Source organism: Rhinatrema bivittatum, chromosome 1 (assembly GCF_901001135.1).
Source record: "Rhinatrema bivittatum chromosome 1, aRhiBiv1.1, whole genome shotgun sequence".
In the NCBI taxonomy this organism is placed as follows: Eukaryota; Metazoa; Chordata; class Amphibia; order Gymnophiona; family Rhinatrematidae; genus Rhinatrema; species Rhinatrema bivittatum.
This window is the reverse complement of record NC_042615.1, coordinates 226,027,882-226,044,557: the sequence shown is the minus strand read 5'-3', so window position 1 is coordinate 226,044,557 and position 16,676 is coordinate 226,027,882. Positions and strand designations below refer to the sequence as shown.

The following is a 16,676-nucleotide window of genomic DNA, read 5'->3' as shown; positions in this document are numbered from 1 at the left end:
AGGTCACATCCATGAGGAATGATACTACAGGTTCCATTGTCTCAGGCGTGGCTGCGTCTCTGGAGAGGAGCAAGCAAGAACGTGCCACCACTGCACAGCAGGATGCAATCTGAAGAGTCATTGCTGCTACATCAAAAGACTGTTTAAGGATGGATTCCAGTCATCTGTCCTGGGCATCCTTTAGTGCCACTCCTCCCTCGACCGGAATGGTCGTGCGCTTGGAGGTTGCGCAGACTATGGCATCCACCTTTGGGAACCACAGGAGTCCTTAGCTGCGGGTTCCAAGGGATATAGGGCTCCTAGGGCCCGTCCTCCTTTGAAGCTGGCCTCTGGGGCATTCCATTCCAGGTCAATCAGTTGCTGTACTGCTTGCTACATTGGAAAATAGCATGAGGCCTGAAGGAGGGAGACCAAGATGGGGTTTATCTTTGGTTCGGCTGTGGCATCCGTGCCTGGAATGCCCAGCGTCTTCAGGGTCTGGGACACTAGAGCTGGTAACTCATCTTTGGTGAAGAATCGCAGCATGGTTCGGTATGGTTCCATCCCTGGGGGGATTTCTTCTTCCTCCAGGGAGTCAGCCTCGAACTCAGAGGTGTCTGTATCCCTGGTAGGGAGGCTCTTACTTTGGAAGGGCCCATCTTGATGGGCGCCGAGAGGTGCTTGGAACGTCTTGTGTTTCTGGTGGCGATTGGGACTGGGTCGCAGTCGGTACTGAGTGCGCTTGGACAAAGGTTTGTAGCCCTTTGAAGAATTCCACCCAGGAAAACGTCCCTGGGTCCATGTTGATTCCAGGGGGCATTATAGTGGAGGCCCCGGAGGTGTCTTCCCGTGTAGGAGCCAAGTTGAAGATACAGAGGTCCGGGGTACTATCATTTGTGGATCCGGATCCCTCAACTGGCTGTGAGGGACCTTGCTTTGGTTCCCCCTCAGCCTCTTCACACTGCTGCATAGGGAGGAGGCCCCTTCTAGTTGCACAGCTCTCAGGTGGCAAGTTGGGGCAGAGGGCTTGTCCCTTGGCCTTCTTGGCAAGCGGAGCCATGGTTTGGTTGTCGTGGTGAGCTTCAAAACTCATCTGTCACGTAGGAATGCGCGCCGGGAGGCTTGGGGTTGAGCGCTCCGGGTGCGCCGAAGATGTGCGTGCAAGGCCACTACTTTTGCGCCTGGCTGAGATGTGCGTGCTGCTGTGCGCACGGCAATATTTGTGTGCTCGGGCCGTTTATGCGGGCTGCTATGCGCACGGCACAGGTGCGCACGCCGCTATGCGCACAAGTCGGTTGTGCGCATGGCTCAGTTGAACAAGCAATATGGAGGTCAGGCGGGGGAAATGGTGCCGATGACCACGCAGACAAGATGGTGATCCCCCCCCCAGTGGGTCTCCACGTGTGGACCCTTGCACCGGATCGGGGTCTAGCCCAGACAGAGCTGCTCAACCCGATGTAACAGACGCCGAAACGTGATATCAAGTCGGGCGTAATGAATGGGAAGTATGCTTCTTAAATAACTTTTATAAGTATTTAAAAAAATGAAAAAACATTCTCTCTTGGACTGATTTATTGATGATCTTTCAGCGGTGAAAGCACTGAACATTTGAGTTCAGTATTCGTTGGGTGTTATGTTGGTCCATTTCTTACAAACTTAAAGGTTTTCCTGCATAAAGAATATATATCCTGTACAAGTGACATTAAATTTGCAATGTTTTTTGTTTCTAAAGCATTATGTCTGCAATCATTTTGGACTATATTATTTTCATGATTGCAAATGTTGCCAACATGAAATCTCTAGGGACATCCTTGATAAATCCAGTGCTAAAAAAAGTCAAAAGCAGTTATTGCACTTAAATAGATCAGTCTATAAAGTCAATTGGAAAGTATCTTACCTTGATCGAGGTTTAGATTTCACTTCTTCCTTTGCTATCAATGAACTATTAGTTTCTTCATTAGTTTGTGATAATCTCTCCATGCTCTCACTTGGCTGCCTCGTCTCCTCACTTCTCTTCTGTTGACGTGGGCACCCAAGCTCCTCTTCCCTTTCTGTTCCAAGGTGTGAACCTGAGCTGCGTGCCAGGCATTTTGAGGAATTTGAACATTTCTGCTCTTGTCTATCAGAATCTCTTTCTGCTAACAAAGCGGGCGAATTCTCAGGTTTTAATGCATCTTGAGCAGAGATTGCACAATCCAGTTTATCTATGTGGTCCTTTTCTTTAGTCTTTACTAAACTATACGAAACATTTATAACTTTACTTGGAGAATGCCTTCGTTTTAAGTGCTCAATGCTTTCTTCCCTGCTGTCTTCACAGCTACCACAACACACACAGGAGTTAATTAGACAATTTGTGGCAGCAATGCTAAGTTTGTGTGATTCACTTTCTCCATCATCTGTTAAGGGGTCAGAAGATACAGGAGTACAATTACTTCCTATCTCTGGCGAAGTTACTGGGGATTCTGAAGAGGACAAGGTTTTGGGATTAAAAATTACAGTTGCAGATATTTTCATTCCACCAGTCCTATGAGCTATTATTTCTGCAGTTTCTGCATCATCACCAGTAGCATCCCAGCCATTTAGATATTCAGGACCTTCTAAACAACTACAAGAATTATGAACAGAAGTGCTAGTCATTTGCATTTTACTTTCTTCAATATTGTTATTATTGCTTACATCACTTTCTATCTCCTTCAAGGATGTAGTACTTGTCGACTGACCATTTTGGAAAATTAACGTCTCTTTGTATTGCACAGACTGCTTTCGATTAGGATCAGAATTATTAACCCAAACTAACATGTTCTCTGCTGATTCTAACCCTGCAAGAGTTTCTCCAGTAACATCGAGGTCATCCATAAAAAATACTCTTTCCTCTTCATCAGTTAGATTGTCAAGACGTTGTCTGTTTGGGGAGGCCTCTGTGCTCGAGTTATGATTAACCCCAGGTCTGTGAGCAGGAGACTGGCAGACGCTTGGTGGAGAAAGCAAAGACGACATCTCATCTCCCACTCTATGGACCATCATATTTAGCTGTTCTAGTTCTTGTTCATCATACTGCATAGAGCAGGCTAATTCAACCTGCACGTTTTGAGTTTTTGATGAAAGCTCTTCGTTAGTTGGCAATGCTGCCACTAAGACAGGTGTAATGGCAGTGGGCACTTCAGGTTCTGCTCTGACTGGGAACTCCACATCTTGGGAAATACAGAGGTTGCGTTCAAGGGTATGTAACTCCTCCTCAGTTAAAGTTTGTAGAAGATCCCTAAAAATGTTAGGAAAAATATTTTATGCATTAAGTAAAGATTTGCAGCATATCAGCTCTTACACATTTTTTTGAGAAACTCATCTGCTGGTAGAATTACTAGAAAACTAACATCTTAATTAAAACCAATACATGGTATACAGTTACAACAGAAAGTGATCAGTTCATTTTCTGACTCCACTTCAAAGAATATATAAACAGTACTTTTCAAGGCTATACTGGAAAATACAAGACAAATATTGCTTGCTGCAGATAACATGAAGGGGTAAACTTTGGGTACCTTAGGTACAAACCTCAAACCAAAATCATTAGTCAACACTTTCAAACCTGAGCACATGACAGTGAGGAATTTACTTACCAAATATATACAGGCAGCAAAATCTCAGGGTGTATGTAAAGACTGCAGATATTATACATCCACAGCTTAACTGGTAATGGTCTTGTGGCTTTACTGAAAACCCTCTATATGTATAATAGAGGAAAGAACTGTCTACCTTTTATTTATATGTTTGCACTTTGCTGAGATTAAATGCCTTGTTCTTACTGATAGAATGGGTTTGATGCCGTTCCATTACCAAAGCTAGGAAATGCCTGTATATTGCTTCCTTCAGTAGTTTAAAACAAAGACCAAACAAATAACAACCCGTAGGTAACTTCACTGCTGTTCAATGTCCCTGTTCCACCACTTCTGCTACCAGTGCATGCAACCCAATAAGAAGTACAAATGTGTACCCATTCACGGACTTTTTTTTTTTATTTAAGAAAATTTAGCAGGTTCTATTTCAGGCTACTTTAGTAAAATAAGAGTTTACTGCTTCAGTTTATTCCCAGCACAGATAAAAATCACAGCTACTTCAGACAAATGTATTAATTAAATTTAAAAAATGTAAAAACTGCATTTCCTGTCACAGCAAAGCAGTGCACAGTAGAAATGCAATGCAAAACATTAAGACAAAAAATAAAGGATCGGCAGTGCAGGCTCGTCCTGCACCGCCGAATATAACACAGGAAAAAGCACGTGACGGCGAGGGGAAAGGCGAGGTTGAGGGGGGAGGGTGAGGAGCACAGGAATGCGGCGGGGGGGGGGGGCTAACGGCTTGAGGGTGCAGCGATTTGAATCGCTGCATCTTCATTGGCTGTAAGTGGTGCCTGCCGATGACGTGGCTGGTTGTCATGCCATACTGACCCGGCTGGCGGCAGAAGCGGTGCTGTTCTTGGCTGGCTGTCAGTAGGATCGTGTATTACAAAAAAAAAAAAAAAGAGGGACCAGTTTTATATTGTCGGGTGCACGAGCGGAAGGTATTAAAAAAAAAAATACATCTGAGGAAATGCACGTTTTGCTCGGTGCTAGCAGCGTGTGTGTCATGCAGTGAGCATGCTTCGGAGAGGGAGAGCGCATGGGGTTCGGCCGGGCCTGCGCACGCCCACCCACCACTTCAGGAGGTCGCAGGCGAGGTGCTGCCGGCAGGATGGTACAGTCTTCATCTGGAATTGCTTCACTGGATCAGGCAAGTTTTCCTAGTCAGCGTTCCCCTGCGACGAGCTTGGATGAGAGTGGCCCCGAGGTAGGCCCGATGCCGCCTCAGCCCTCCCCCAGTCAACCTGATCCTGTAGAGGCTAATGTCCCCTTGGATCTCTCCTTAAACGCCTCAGGAGGGGATTTCTTATATTCCACACCAGGCCTTCCCCGTTGCGCCACACACCCCTTCGACTTCGTGCCACCTGGCAACTTGGTGGGATCACGGTGCCGGTGGCACGGACAGCCCTAAGTGGGGAAAGGCTAAAGGAAAAGCCCCTGTTGCTAAAAGGGGCAGTAAGGGATGCGGAGTGGAAGTGCCTGCCTGTCATGTTCCAGGTGGGAGGCAAGTGGTTGCCTGCTTCCACGGGGCAGGATGGTCCCAAGGCTTGGGAAGTCAAAGTGCCTCATGGCTGGATCAGAAGGCGGGATGGGTAAAGAGCAGAGGCCCGGATGGCGGACTAGGAGGGGGTGCAGAGGTGCGATATGTTCCACATGGTGGTGCGATGCAGAGAGCACGTGGTGAATTCTATAAGCAACCGGTGAGTGATTATAGAGATGGTGCAAGTAGGCAGCCCAGGAGGCAGACCACTGATATTGAGTTTGGGCGGGGAGCCAGCGCCAAGAGAGGTTTCGATGGCTGGCCCACTTGGCAGCAGGAGGAGCATGAGGAGGTTGATAGAGCTAGAGCGCCTGGTCTTGCTTGGAGGGAGGGGATGGGTGGAAGGGGGGAATGGCTGGATAAGAGGTACAGGGGGTAGGTGGGAACACGGGTATAGGGATGGTTCTACAGCCTGTGCTTGTGTTTCCACAGAAGCGGTAGAGACGGAGTATGCTAGCACGTCCCGACAGGAGGCTTGGCAGGAGCAGACGCATGTACAGACCATGGCAAGCATTGGACAGCGAGGACAGACTGTGGGAGGAGAGGACGAACCAGTTGGAGGCTATTTCATGGGGGCAGAGGCAGGCGAGTTGATTCCTTTAGGCACGGGCCAAAAAGAGACGGAGGTCCAGTACACGTAGATCTGGGTCGGATACGAGCTCATCATCAACTTCCACCTCCACATCAAGTGAGTCGTTGGGAGAGGGACAGGGGGGAGGGGAGGGTCCGCGGCAGGATATGGGCCATCCGACATTAGCATCCTTGACAGACTTATGGGAAGAGGTCCTGAGAAAGTTGAGAAAGAGGATTCGCAAAAGAAAATATGTCAATATTTTTAAGTTACTGGAGGGTAGGCGGGGAGGCAGGAAGGAGAGAAAGAAGGGTAAAAAGAAGAGGAGGGGTAGTTCAGCGGGTCCTAAAGTTTCAAAAAATATTTTACATTGGGTAAGGAGTTTCATGCGTTTGGCCAGTGTAGTGGGACATTTTCAGCCCACGCAGTACGGCGCGCTGTTAGCCTATGGGGATAGTATATTAGGGGCATTTAAGGACTATGAAGGTTGGGCTTGGCTCAATCATGATGAGAAGTTTAGGGATAAGATGGCAGGAAATACACATATTTCATGGGGTACACAGGACATCAATCTTTGGTTGACACAGATGACTAATAAGAGCGCAGGGAACACAAAGAGTTGGGGGTGGGGTAGTGGGTTTGGGTACAGCAGGAGCTGGCAGCGGCAGCGGCGGAGTTAGTTCCTTTCAAGGAGCAGGGGTCAATAGGAAAGCAGGTACTGGTCTCAAAGGAGTGGCAGGGGGTCAGGACATGTGCTGGAGATTCAATAAGGTCACGTGTGTCTTCCCGGATTGTAAGTTCCGGCATGCATGTGCCACGTGTAACGGGGCTCACCCCGCTTCCAAGTGTACACAGAATCCAGTTACCACCCCAGCAAAAGGGGGCAAGCAGTGAGGTGCAATTAACGAAAGCGGATTCACCGGTGTTGCTAGCAGAGATGCAGGAGTGGTTGCAGCATTATCTGGACCAGAAGGCGGCGTATTTACTTTTTTGGGGTTTCAAAGAGAGTTTCATGATCCCGTATGCGGGTTCGGGGAGTGGGGGGAGGGTGCGTAATGCTAAGTCAGTGGCTCAGTTGGTGGAGGTGATGCGGACCAAGTTGGAAGCTGAGTTGAGAATGGAGAGGATTGCTGGGTTGTTTGAGGAGCCTCCGTTTAGACGAATGCACCTCTCACCATTGGCAGTCATTCCAAAGAAAGCGATGGGCAAATCCTTAATCTGTTCTTCCCGGAGGGTGCGTCCGTGAATGATTTCATTCCCGAGGAGAAATGTACGGTACGATGCGCCTCATTCGACGAGGCATTGAACTTAGTAAGGAGAGCAGGGCAAGGGGCTTGGATAGCAAAGGCAGATACTGAGTTGGCTTTCCAACTGCTACAGATACACCTGTCTAGCATTCCTTTATTGGGGTTTTCCTTTGAAGGACGTTATTTCATGGATCATTGCTTGCCTATGGGTTGTGCTGTGCCCTGCGCATACTTTGAAGCTTTTAGCTCCTTTTAGCTCCTTTCTGCAGTGGGCAACGGAGCAGCACACAGGCTGTACTCAGCTGTTGCATTATCTGGACTATTTTTTTGTTCAGAGAGGCAAGGGGTCGTGTCCGGGGATTTCCCGAAACAACGCGGCATTTCAGGGGCGTGGCACCGGCCCGGGGGCGTGGTCGAGGCCTCCGGACCAGCCCCCGGGACCGGAGGACGGAGCGGGGCTGCCGGCCGACGCGTGCATAGTTAGGGGGGAGTTTAGATAGGGCCGGGGGGGGGGGGGTAGGTAGGGGAAGGTGGGGGGAGGGCGAAGAAAAGTTCCGTCCGAGGCCGCTCCGAAATCGGAGCGGCCTCAGAGGGAACAGGCAGGCCGCGCTGGGCTCGGCGCTCGCAGGTTGCACAAATGTGCACCCCCTTGCGCGCGCCGACCCTGGATTTTATAAGATACGAGCGAAAATCCAGCGTACTTTTGTTCGCGCCTGGTGCGCGAACAAAAGTACGCGATCGCGCAAGTATTTAAAATCTGCTCCTTAGTGTTTGAATTGGAACAATATATGAACTGTTGCAAATGGGGCACTAAAAGGTAGCCCTTGTATAAATGAACCAGGAAGAAAAAAACCCGGCAACTATACGCCTGTTTGAGAGCTATGCCGGTGAGCCACCAAGCTACATTAGAGCAGAGGAGAAGGAACATGTCACCAGCTTATCATGTGAGGCAACAGAATTAGCCTCAAGAATAATACAGAAATTACAGTGAAATAAGCCACTGAAAGGCCTGGCCGCATTGCGTAGAGAAAATCCTCCAACTTATAACAACAATCGTTGCAGCAGCAGCCATCTTTGTAGAGGATCCCACACCTTTTCTTTCCTCCCTCCAGGCCGTTTAAGAATTCCCTGGCAAGCTGGATTGGGCAGCCTACAAGGATTTAAACATTCGTGGGCTTCTGCTGGGCTGTCAAGCCACCGAATTCCATCTGAGGTAGCGCTGGGTACAGAAGCGCTGCTCTCATATTCAGCGCATATAACTTGGGTGCAGAACGGTGCAAGTGCCTGATGCTGCTGCATTAGGTCAGCTGAGAAATCCGGAAAAAACTAGTAATTTACAGTTTTCAAAGTCCAGCAACTTACCTTAGCGCACCGCTCGGAGGATCGCATTTTTGTGCTGGAAATTCAAAATTTTAGCTATGACGAGCTGCGGCCTGGTCGCTGCGTGTCGTTTAAGGCCGAGGCAGTGTGCGCGTTCGACCCTCAATGGACCACTTGACAGGGAGAGTTCAAGCACCCGCATCAGCCATTCCTCCAAAAAGGCCAGTAAGTCACTCTCTGCAATCGATTCCGGCAGAACAATAAACCGCAGATTTGATCTGCAGGGACATGTTTTCAAGGTCTTCAAAACGTTCGGCTTGCTTCACGAGCATGGTTTTAATGCGCTCACTTCCGTTTGCACCGTCTGTTGTTCGTCCTGCACATCCGATACACGTTGTTCAATGGCCAAAAACTGGGGTTCGAAGCCAGTGATCCAAGCAGGGAGCTCTGCCAGCTGGTTGGAGATTGTGAGTAATTCAGGCCCAAGGCCTCTTTAACCGCAGAACGGACATCTGCCAGCGCCACCGCCGGGGCAAGATCGGATATGCCCGCTTCTTCCTCCAGGGCCTGATCGGCCTGTCGGGTTTTCTACTTTTCTCTCTCTTTCTTGGAGTTTCTGGAGGCCATCCTTCTGCAGCCCAGCTGATTGCAATATCAGGGTATTAAGAAGCTGCTAAGTGCAGTTGATTTGGTGGTGGGGGACCACGGATGAGGTTAAGGGAGCCGAGAAGGGAATCCCACGTCTGATTCCTTCACTGCATCATGTGATCCCCCCACGTGAATTTTTTTTTTAATTGACATGTTACTTGTCTAATATGATTTTAATGTTGTATCGTAATCCACTTAGAACAGGATTAATTTAGGCGGAATATAAATGTTTATAAATAGATATTTACCTTATCTCATTTAGACTGGTACCTCTAATATAGGGATCTGCTGACCAATTTTACCTATATGACTTCTGTGATTTTTAATGGATTAATATTATCCTCATATTGACAGAGAGAGTCATATTCAAATAGCCAGAAAGTGGGTAAGTTATACTTATAACGCTATCTGGAAATTCAGCAGAAATATCCAGATAATTTTTCCACTAAATTTCCAGGTAATGTTATCTGGATAGCTTTAGGGCTCACATTTTGTGCGGACAGACTATTCAGCTAAATATGTTAGCCTGCCCTTGCCACGCCTGCAGCCCCACCCCTTTTTTGTCCAGATAACAATCTGCACAATAATTTTTATTCGGACAAAGTACTTGAGCAAAGGGGGAGGAGCATATATTTAAAGGGCCAGATTTATGCAGGTAAAAGCCAGTTTGCATTCACATAAATCTTTTGAATATGGATCTCTTAGTGCTTTTGTACCAAGTTGCAAATAATGTTGGAACAGAAAAATAATAATGTAATTAAGATTCTATAAATTGCTGCATATGCATGCAAGTGCTATTCAAGATGGGGCAGCTCCATTTCTATGAACAGGAACCTCTAACAGTTGAGCTGAAGGAACTGACAGTAGTAGTAGCCATGCAGGTTTTTGAGGCACATGAGGGAGCTTGCCAAATATATCGAGTAATAGCTAGGGATTTCTTCCTCACTGTCACATATTTCTTTGCATCTTTCAATTATTCTTACCAGATAAGGGCACAATGCAGAGAGCAGAATAATAATTTTGCTGTAGTTTCCTTTCAAAAGCTCCATCAGCAATGGGTACTTTAAAACCATGGACCAACAGACACTGCAGGCTACTTTAACTATCTTACTTTATTTTACTTCTAAAATATGTGTTTATATTTAGACTAACTATACAGTATGATGAGTTTATCTGGGAAATAATGTAGGGGCAGATGTAATAAAACCAGAATTTAAATGGGAACAAAAGTTTAGCGCCAATTTTTAATACTGTACACGTTAAAAAAAACCAACAAAAACAAGTGGCCCTGCTCGATGCTATAAACTAATGGTTTGGGAATCAAACCGGTGCAAAAAAAATCTATGGTAATCCCAAAAAGTGCACCAAAAACAGACATTAAAACAGACATGCAGAAAAACCGAAGTAAAAACTGGCACTAGTTTGAAAAATGCTGCAGTGATCCCTACTGCAGTACTTCTCTATTGTAGTACTTTTCAACCCAGTCCTCAGCGCACAACTAGCCAGTCAGGTTTTCAGGATATCCACAATAAATATGCATGAGATAAATTTGCATGCACTTTCATTGCATGCACTGCTTTCATTGCAAGCAAATTTATCTCATGCATATTTATTGTGGATATCCTGAAAACCTGACTGGCTAGGTGTGCCCCAAAGACTGAGTTGAGAAGCACTGCCCTATTGGTTGATAGAAGCGACATAAGTTGACCTGTGATGTGATTGGTGGAGCACAGACGTCCATCTGTTTTCTTGGACTCTCCTCCTTGCATGGAAATAAAAAGCAGCTTCATCAAAGGCCATTTTGCAAGTGCTGGGTAGTATTAGGTAAGTTTTGGACTAGGCATTGGAGATTTTTTATTTTTTTTTTTTAGTGTAGAAGTGGTGGCTATTCTTAATTGGTATTTCGTGATTGCTGAGTGGTGTCTTTTATGCTTCTTATTTTTCCCTTGCTGATTCCCCATCTTTGTTTGTGTTCCTGAGTTAAATTTTAGAGTGCATCTGATTGTTGGTCTGTGATTGCCTATCTTTTTGTCCACTTTAGTGTTTAGGTTCCTGAAAGTGCAGAGTGGAAATTCGTGTTCTAAGCATTTCCTATACCGTTTGAAGCTGTATTATCCTTTCAAATGCAACATGCATAAAACAAACATTTACCATCTCGTGCTCTCCAAATGACTGATTATAAAATGAAAATACAATTTTCAGCCCAAAGTTTAACTTCTATTCCACTATATGCAAGTTGTTTTTGGTAATCCTACCCTAATAACTGGGGTTATTAGCATACTATCCATCTTGAATTGCAGAGTCTGTTTTATGTAGTATGTTGATTGATTTAATGTTTTTTATTTAATCTGCCTAGAACTGGTGATAGAGCAGGATAAAAGTTTTATATGGTGACAAAATAGTATGTGCTGATCACAGAAGCAAGGCTGATAATGAATTAGCAACTTTGCTTTTATTAGCTTAATACTGTCACCATTCTTCCTCTATAGTTGCATTATGAAGATTTCTTTCTATTACTTTTAGTCTTGCTCTGCTTAAGGTACTGTCTCTAAGGTAAATTGTTCACTTGGCAACCTTCTTACTGATAAATCTTTCAAAATGCTCTAAGCAAACACATGGCTTTTCCAAATCAAAGAGCAGAGGTAATCTTTCTTTGCACTTGTATTCTAGAATGGTTACTGTGATAAAAATAATCCATTAAGTTGTATAACACATATAAACCTTGTTTTGTCTACATTGTAATAAACTGCATTGTGAAATGATGATTACATATATAAAATTAAGTAAGGTAAAATAAAATGTTTTATCCCATACCACTAGGAGATAATGAATGCATCTTTAACAATAGAATTTTGTAAACATTACATGAGATATGAAGGTGCCATAGTGCTGCACAGGCGCTAACAATTTTAAATAGGGGTGTGCTGTGCACCACTGACAATGATGTTAGCTGCAGTGTTCTAAGCTACATGTGTGTGCCACTGAGCACAACTCCCTCCCATCAAGTGCAGGAAGTAGGGTGACCAACGGAGCAGGTTGGCATTCTCAATAGCCAATTAGTAGTGCCCCTGTTGTAGCACCACCAATCAGCTGCCTTCAAGATGGCGTGGTGGTCCAAAAAAGGAAAAAGAAAGAGAAGGGCCACCGGTGGACCCCATCCCACTGGTGGCAAAAAAAAAAAGCAGCCCATGAGGCTGCCAGTGGATCCCATCCAATTGGCAGCAAAGAAAAAAAGCCTGTGAGTCTGCCAGTGGACCCCATCCTACCAGCAGCAAAGAAAGGAAGAGGTCCCATGAGAGTGCTGGTGGACCCCATCCTAACGGCGCTGAAAAAAAACAGAAGAGGTCTGTGCACAATTCGACCAGGAGCAGGGGGACTTGATCAGCTGCTTCCCCTCCTCTTGTGGAACTAACAATTCTTTTATGCTGATCTCACGATGACCAAGATCAGTGTAAAGGAACGAGGAAAGCTGGAAAGCTATGAGCACAAATGCTCGTAGTTTGGGCAATAAAATCCCAGATCCGCAAGCCCTAATGGTGGAGGCGGACTTGGACGTTGTTGCTGTCTTGGAGACGTGGTTCAGAGAATATCATGATTGGGATACGGCACTACCGGGCTATAACTTGTTAAGGAAGGACAGAGAGGATAGGAAAGGGGGAGGAGTGGCTCTTTATGTCAGAAACAACATCCATCTTTTACTTTAAAGAAAGACCCAGATATATAGCATGTATATAGAAACACAAATACAAAACTTGCTATATTGGAAATTCTCATTAATTGCACAAGTCAACCTTCATACGATACCAAAAAATTGGTTATCATGCTGATAAGCTCCCAAGAGTGGGCTTTTTAATCATTAGGTGACTTGATAATATTGTGATAGAGCCTTTGTCTCACGTATCTTGATTTAAATCCACTTCATTAGTTAATACAGACAACATCCAAGCATCTGAGTCGCAAGGAAGATGGGGCAATGAAGAAGCACTATGGGCCAACCTAAAAAAAGATGATGGGGCATCCATTTTTATTGGAGTGGTTTACAGGCTTCCAAATCAAAAGGAAGAGCATGACAGAGATCTGGTTGAAGACATCCAAAAGATGGGAAAGAAAGGAGAAGTGGTGATCGTTGGAGACTTTAATCTGCCAGATGTAGACTGGAGAATCCCTTCTGCAGAATCTAACAATAGTAGAGAAATAGTGGATGCCCTGCAAGGGGCTTTGTTCAAACAAATGGTAATGGAACCCACGAGAGAGGGAGCTAAACTCGATTTAGTGCTCACTAATGGAGATAATGTCTATGATGTCCAGGTGGGCGCCCATCTCAGCACCAGTGATCATCAAACGGTATGGTTTCATATCACACAAAGGATACGGAGTTTTTGAACTGCAAAACTCGGGTCTTCATGAAGACCCGAGTTTTGCAGTTCAAAAACACAGACTTTGATGAAATCGGGAAGTACCTAGAGGAAGAACTAGAAGGCTGGGAGAACAAAGAGAGATGTGGAACAACAGTGGACCAAACTAAAAGGAGCAATTACCAAGGCAACTAATCTATATGTTAGAAAAGTAAAGAAAAGAAAAAGAAAAATGAAACCTATCTGGTTCTCAAAGGAGGTGGCTGACAAAATAAAGGCTAAAAGAACAGCATTCAAGAAATATAAAGGATCCCAAAGGGAGGAGCACAAAAAAGAATATCTGGTAGAACTGAGGGAGACGAAGAAAGTAATCAAGACAGCAAAAAGTCAAGCAGAAGAAAGGATTACCAAAGAGGTAAAGAGGTGACAAAACATTTTCCAGATACATCAGAGAAAGGAGAAAAGTTGAAAGTTGTATAGTAAAATTGAAAGGTGAAAAGGATCAATGTGTGGAGAGAGACAAAGAAATGGCAGAAATATTAAATTAATACTTCAGTTCGGTGTTCACTAAAGAGGACCCTGGAGAAGGACAGATGCTAGTTAACAAGAAACTGGAGGGGAGTGGAGTAGATGAAACTCCATTTTCAGTAGAGAATGTATGGGAAGAGCTGGGGAAACAAAGTGGACAAAGCCTTGGGGCCTGATGAGGTTCATCCCATGATACTGAGGGAGCTCAGAGATGTGCTGCCGGGTCCGCTGAGTGACCTGTTCAATAGATCCCTAGAAACGGGAGTGGTGCCGAGTGATTGAAGAAGGTCCCGCTTCACAAGAGTGGGAGTAGAGAGGAGGCTGGAAACTACAGGCCGGTTAGCCTCACCTTGGTGGTGGGAAAAGTAATGAAGTCGCTGCTGAAACTAAGAATAGTGAACTATCTACAGTCGGGAGAATTCCTGGACCAGAGGCAGAATGGGTTCACCAGGGGAAGATCCTATCAGACAAATCTGATTACTTTTTTGACTGGATGACTAGGGAATTGGATCGAGGAAGAGCGCTCAATGTCATCTACTTGGATATCAGCAAAGCTTTTGATACGGTCCCAACACAGGAGACTGGTGAATAAAATGATAAGCTTAGGAGTGGGTGCCGAGGTGGAGGCCTGGATTGCAAACTGGTTGACGGACAGATGGCAAATGGAACTTACTCTGAAGAAAGAGCGGTGTTCAGCGGAGTGCCGCAAGGATCGGTGTTAGGACCGGGCCTGTTCAATATCTATGTGAGCAACATAGCGGACGAGATAGAAGGTAAGTTTGTCTTTTTTGGGGATGACACTAAGATCTGCAACAGAGTGGACATGCCGGAAGGAGTGGAGAGAATGAGATGGGATTTAAGGAAGCTCGAAGAGTTGTCGAAGATATGGCAGCTGAGATTCAATGCCAAGAAGTGCAGAGTCATGCATATGGGGTGTGGTAATTCGAAAGAACTGTATTCGATGGGGGGGTGAAGGGCTGATGTGCACAGGGTAGGAGAGAGACCTTGGGGTGATAGTGTCTAACGATCTGAAGTCGGGGAAACAATGTGACAAGGCGATAGCTAAAGCCAGAAGAATGCTGGGCTGCATAGAGAGAGGAATATCGAGTAAGAAAAGGGAAGTGATTATCCCCTTGTACAGGTCCTTGATGAGGCCTCACCTGGAGTACTGTGCTCAGTTCTGGAGACCGTATCTCCGAAGGGACAGAGACAGGATGGAGGCGGTCGAGAGAAGGGAGACCAAAAAGGTGGCTGGTCTTCATCGAATGACTTATGAGGAGAGATTGAAGAATCTAAATATGTACACCCTGGAGGAAAGGAGGAGCAGAGGTGATATGATACAGACTTTCAGATACTTGAAGGGTTTTAATGATCCAAAGACAACGACAAACCTTTTCCGTTCGAAAAAAAAATCAGCAGAACCAGGGGTCACAATTTGAAGCTCCAGGGAGGAAGACTCAGAACCAATGTCAAGAAGTATTTCTTCACGGAGAGGGTGGTGGATGCCTGGAACGCCCTTCCAGAGGAAGTGGTGAAGACCAAAACTGTGAAGGACTTCAAAGGGGCATGGGATAAACACTGTGGATCCATAAAGTCTAGATGATGTGAATGAAGAGAGGGTGGCTCGTGGGAATGACGGCTACTACCTGGAGATAATACCCTTATTCAATACACGTACACACTATAATGCGACTCCAACATTGCTCTATGCTTCAACGGCAAGAGGAAATGTGGAAAAAAGGATTTGCATTCACAAAAAATCGGGGAGTAGCTTGCTTGTTACGGCGGTTACTACCCCAAACCAAATAAGCCTGATACTTTACTTTCAATACATATCCAGCGTAGCTCTCTGCTTCGATGGCAGGGGGAATGAAGAAAAGATGATTTATATTCAGACAACAACCAACAAGACTGAATTGCACAGGCTGGGTAAACAAATAAGTGTGGGAGTAGCTTCTTATTGAGGCAGTTACAACCCCTAACCAATTAAGCTAGATACTTCACTTAGATGCAGTTCCAGTACTGCTCTCTACATTAATGGCGGGGGTGGAAGGGAATTGGAACCAAAAGGTTACTAAGGGCCAAAAGTAACAGATAAGTATGAGAAAAAAAACAAGTGTGAAAGCTTGCTGGGCAGACTGGATGGGCCATTTGGTCTTCTTCTGCAGTCATTTCTATGTTTCTATGTTTACTAGCAATGCAAGAAGCTGCTGAACAGGTTCCCTCCTGCTCTCAGTCAGATCATGCATAGGCCTGTTTTGTTTTCACTGTCAGTGGGATGAGGTCCATGGGCAGCCTCACGAGCCTTTTTATTCACCACTGGTGGGTTGGGGGTTCACCAGCAGCCTTACAAACTTCTTTTCTGTCTGCACATTCATTGAGGAGGCACCAACAGCAGTGGAGGAGTAAGACAGTGTGGCTGCTTGTAAATGAGTGTGTGTGAGAGAGCCTGCTTGGGTTGTGTGTGTGTGTGAGAGCCTGCCTGGGTTATGTGTGTGGGTGAGACCAAACATGGGAGCCTACCTGTGTGTGTGAGAGAGCATGGGACCCTGCCTAGTTTATGCATGTGAGAGGCGCACAGAAGCTTGCCTAGGTTGTGTGTGTGAGAGAGAGCATGGGAGTCTGCCTGGGTGTGTGGGAGACAGCGCGAGAGTCTGCCTTGGTGTCTGTGTGTTAGCGATAGCATGGGAACCTGCCTGGGTTACGTGTGTGTGTGAGAGAGCAGGAGCCTGCCTGGGTTGTGTGTGTGTGTGTGTGTTTATGTGTGAGAGCATAGGAGCCTGCCTGAGGGTGTGTGTGCATCAGAGAGCTCATGGGAGCTTGCCTGGGTTATGTGTATGTGTGTGTGAGAGGGAGAGCTCATGGGAGCCT

The 16,676-nt window shown here is 45.8% G+C and overlaps 1 protein-coding gene across 3 annotated transcripts in view; it reads right to left on the bottom strand.

Annotated features, from left to right (window-relative positions):
- The window catches only part of ZFYVE28 (zinc finger FYVE-type containing 28), a 629,789-nt gene that overhangs the window by 147,766 nt on the left and 465,347 nt on the right, over positions 1-16,676 (bottom strand). For all 3 annotated transcript variants that reach the window (XM_029592250.1, XM_029592232.1, XM_029592241.1), the window contains exon 8: positions 1,877-3,238. In XM_029592250.1, coding sequence (XP_029448110.1) covers positions 1,877-3,238 — 1,362 coding nt within the window. The remainder of the gene's footprint in view (positions 1-1,876; positions 3,239-16,676) is intronic.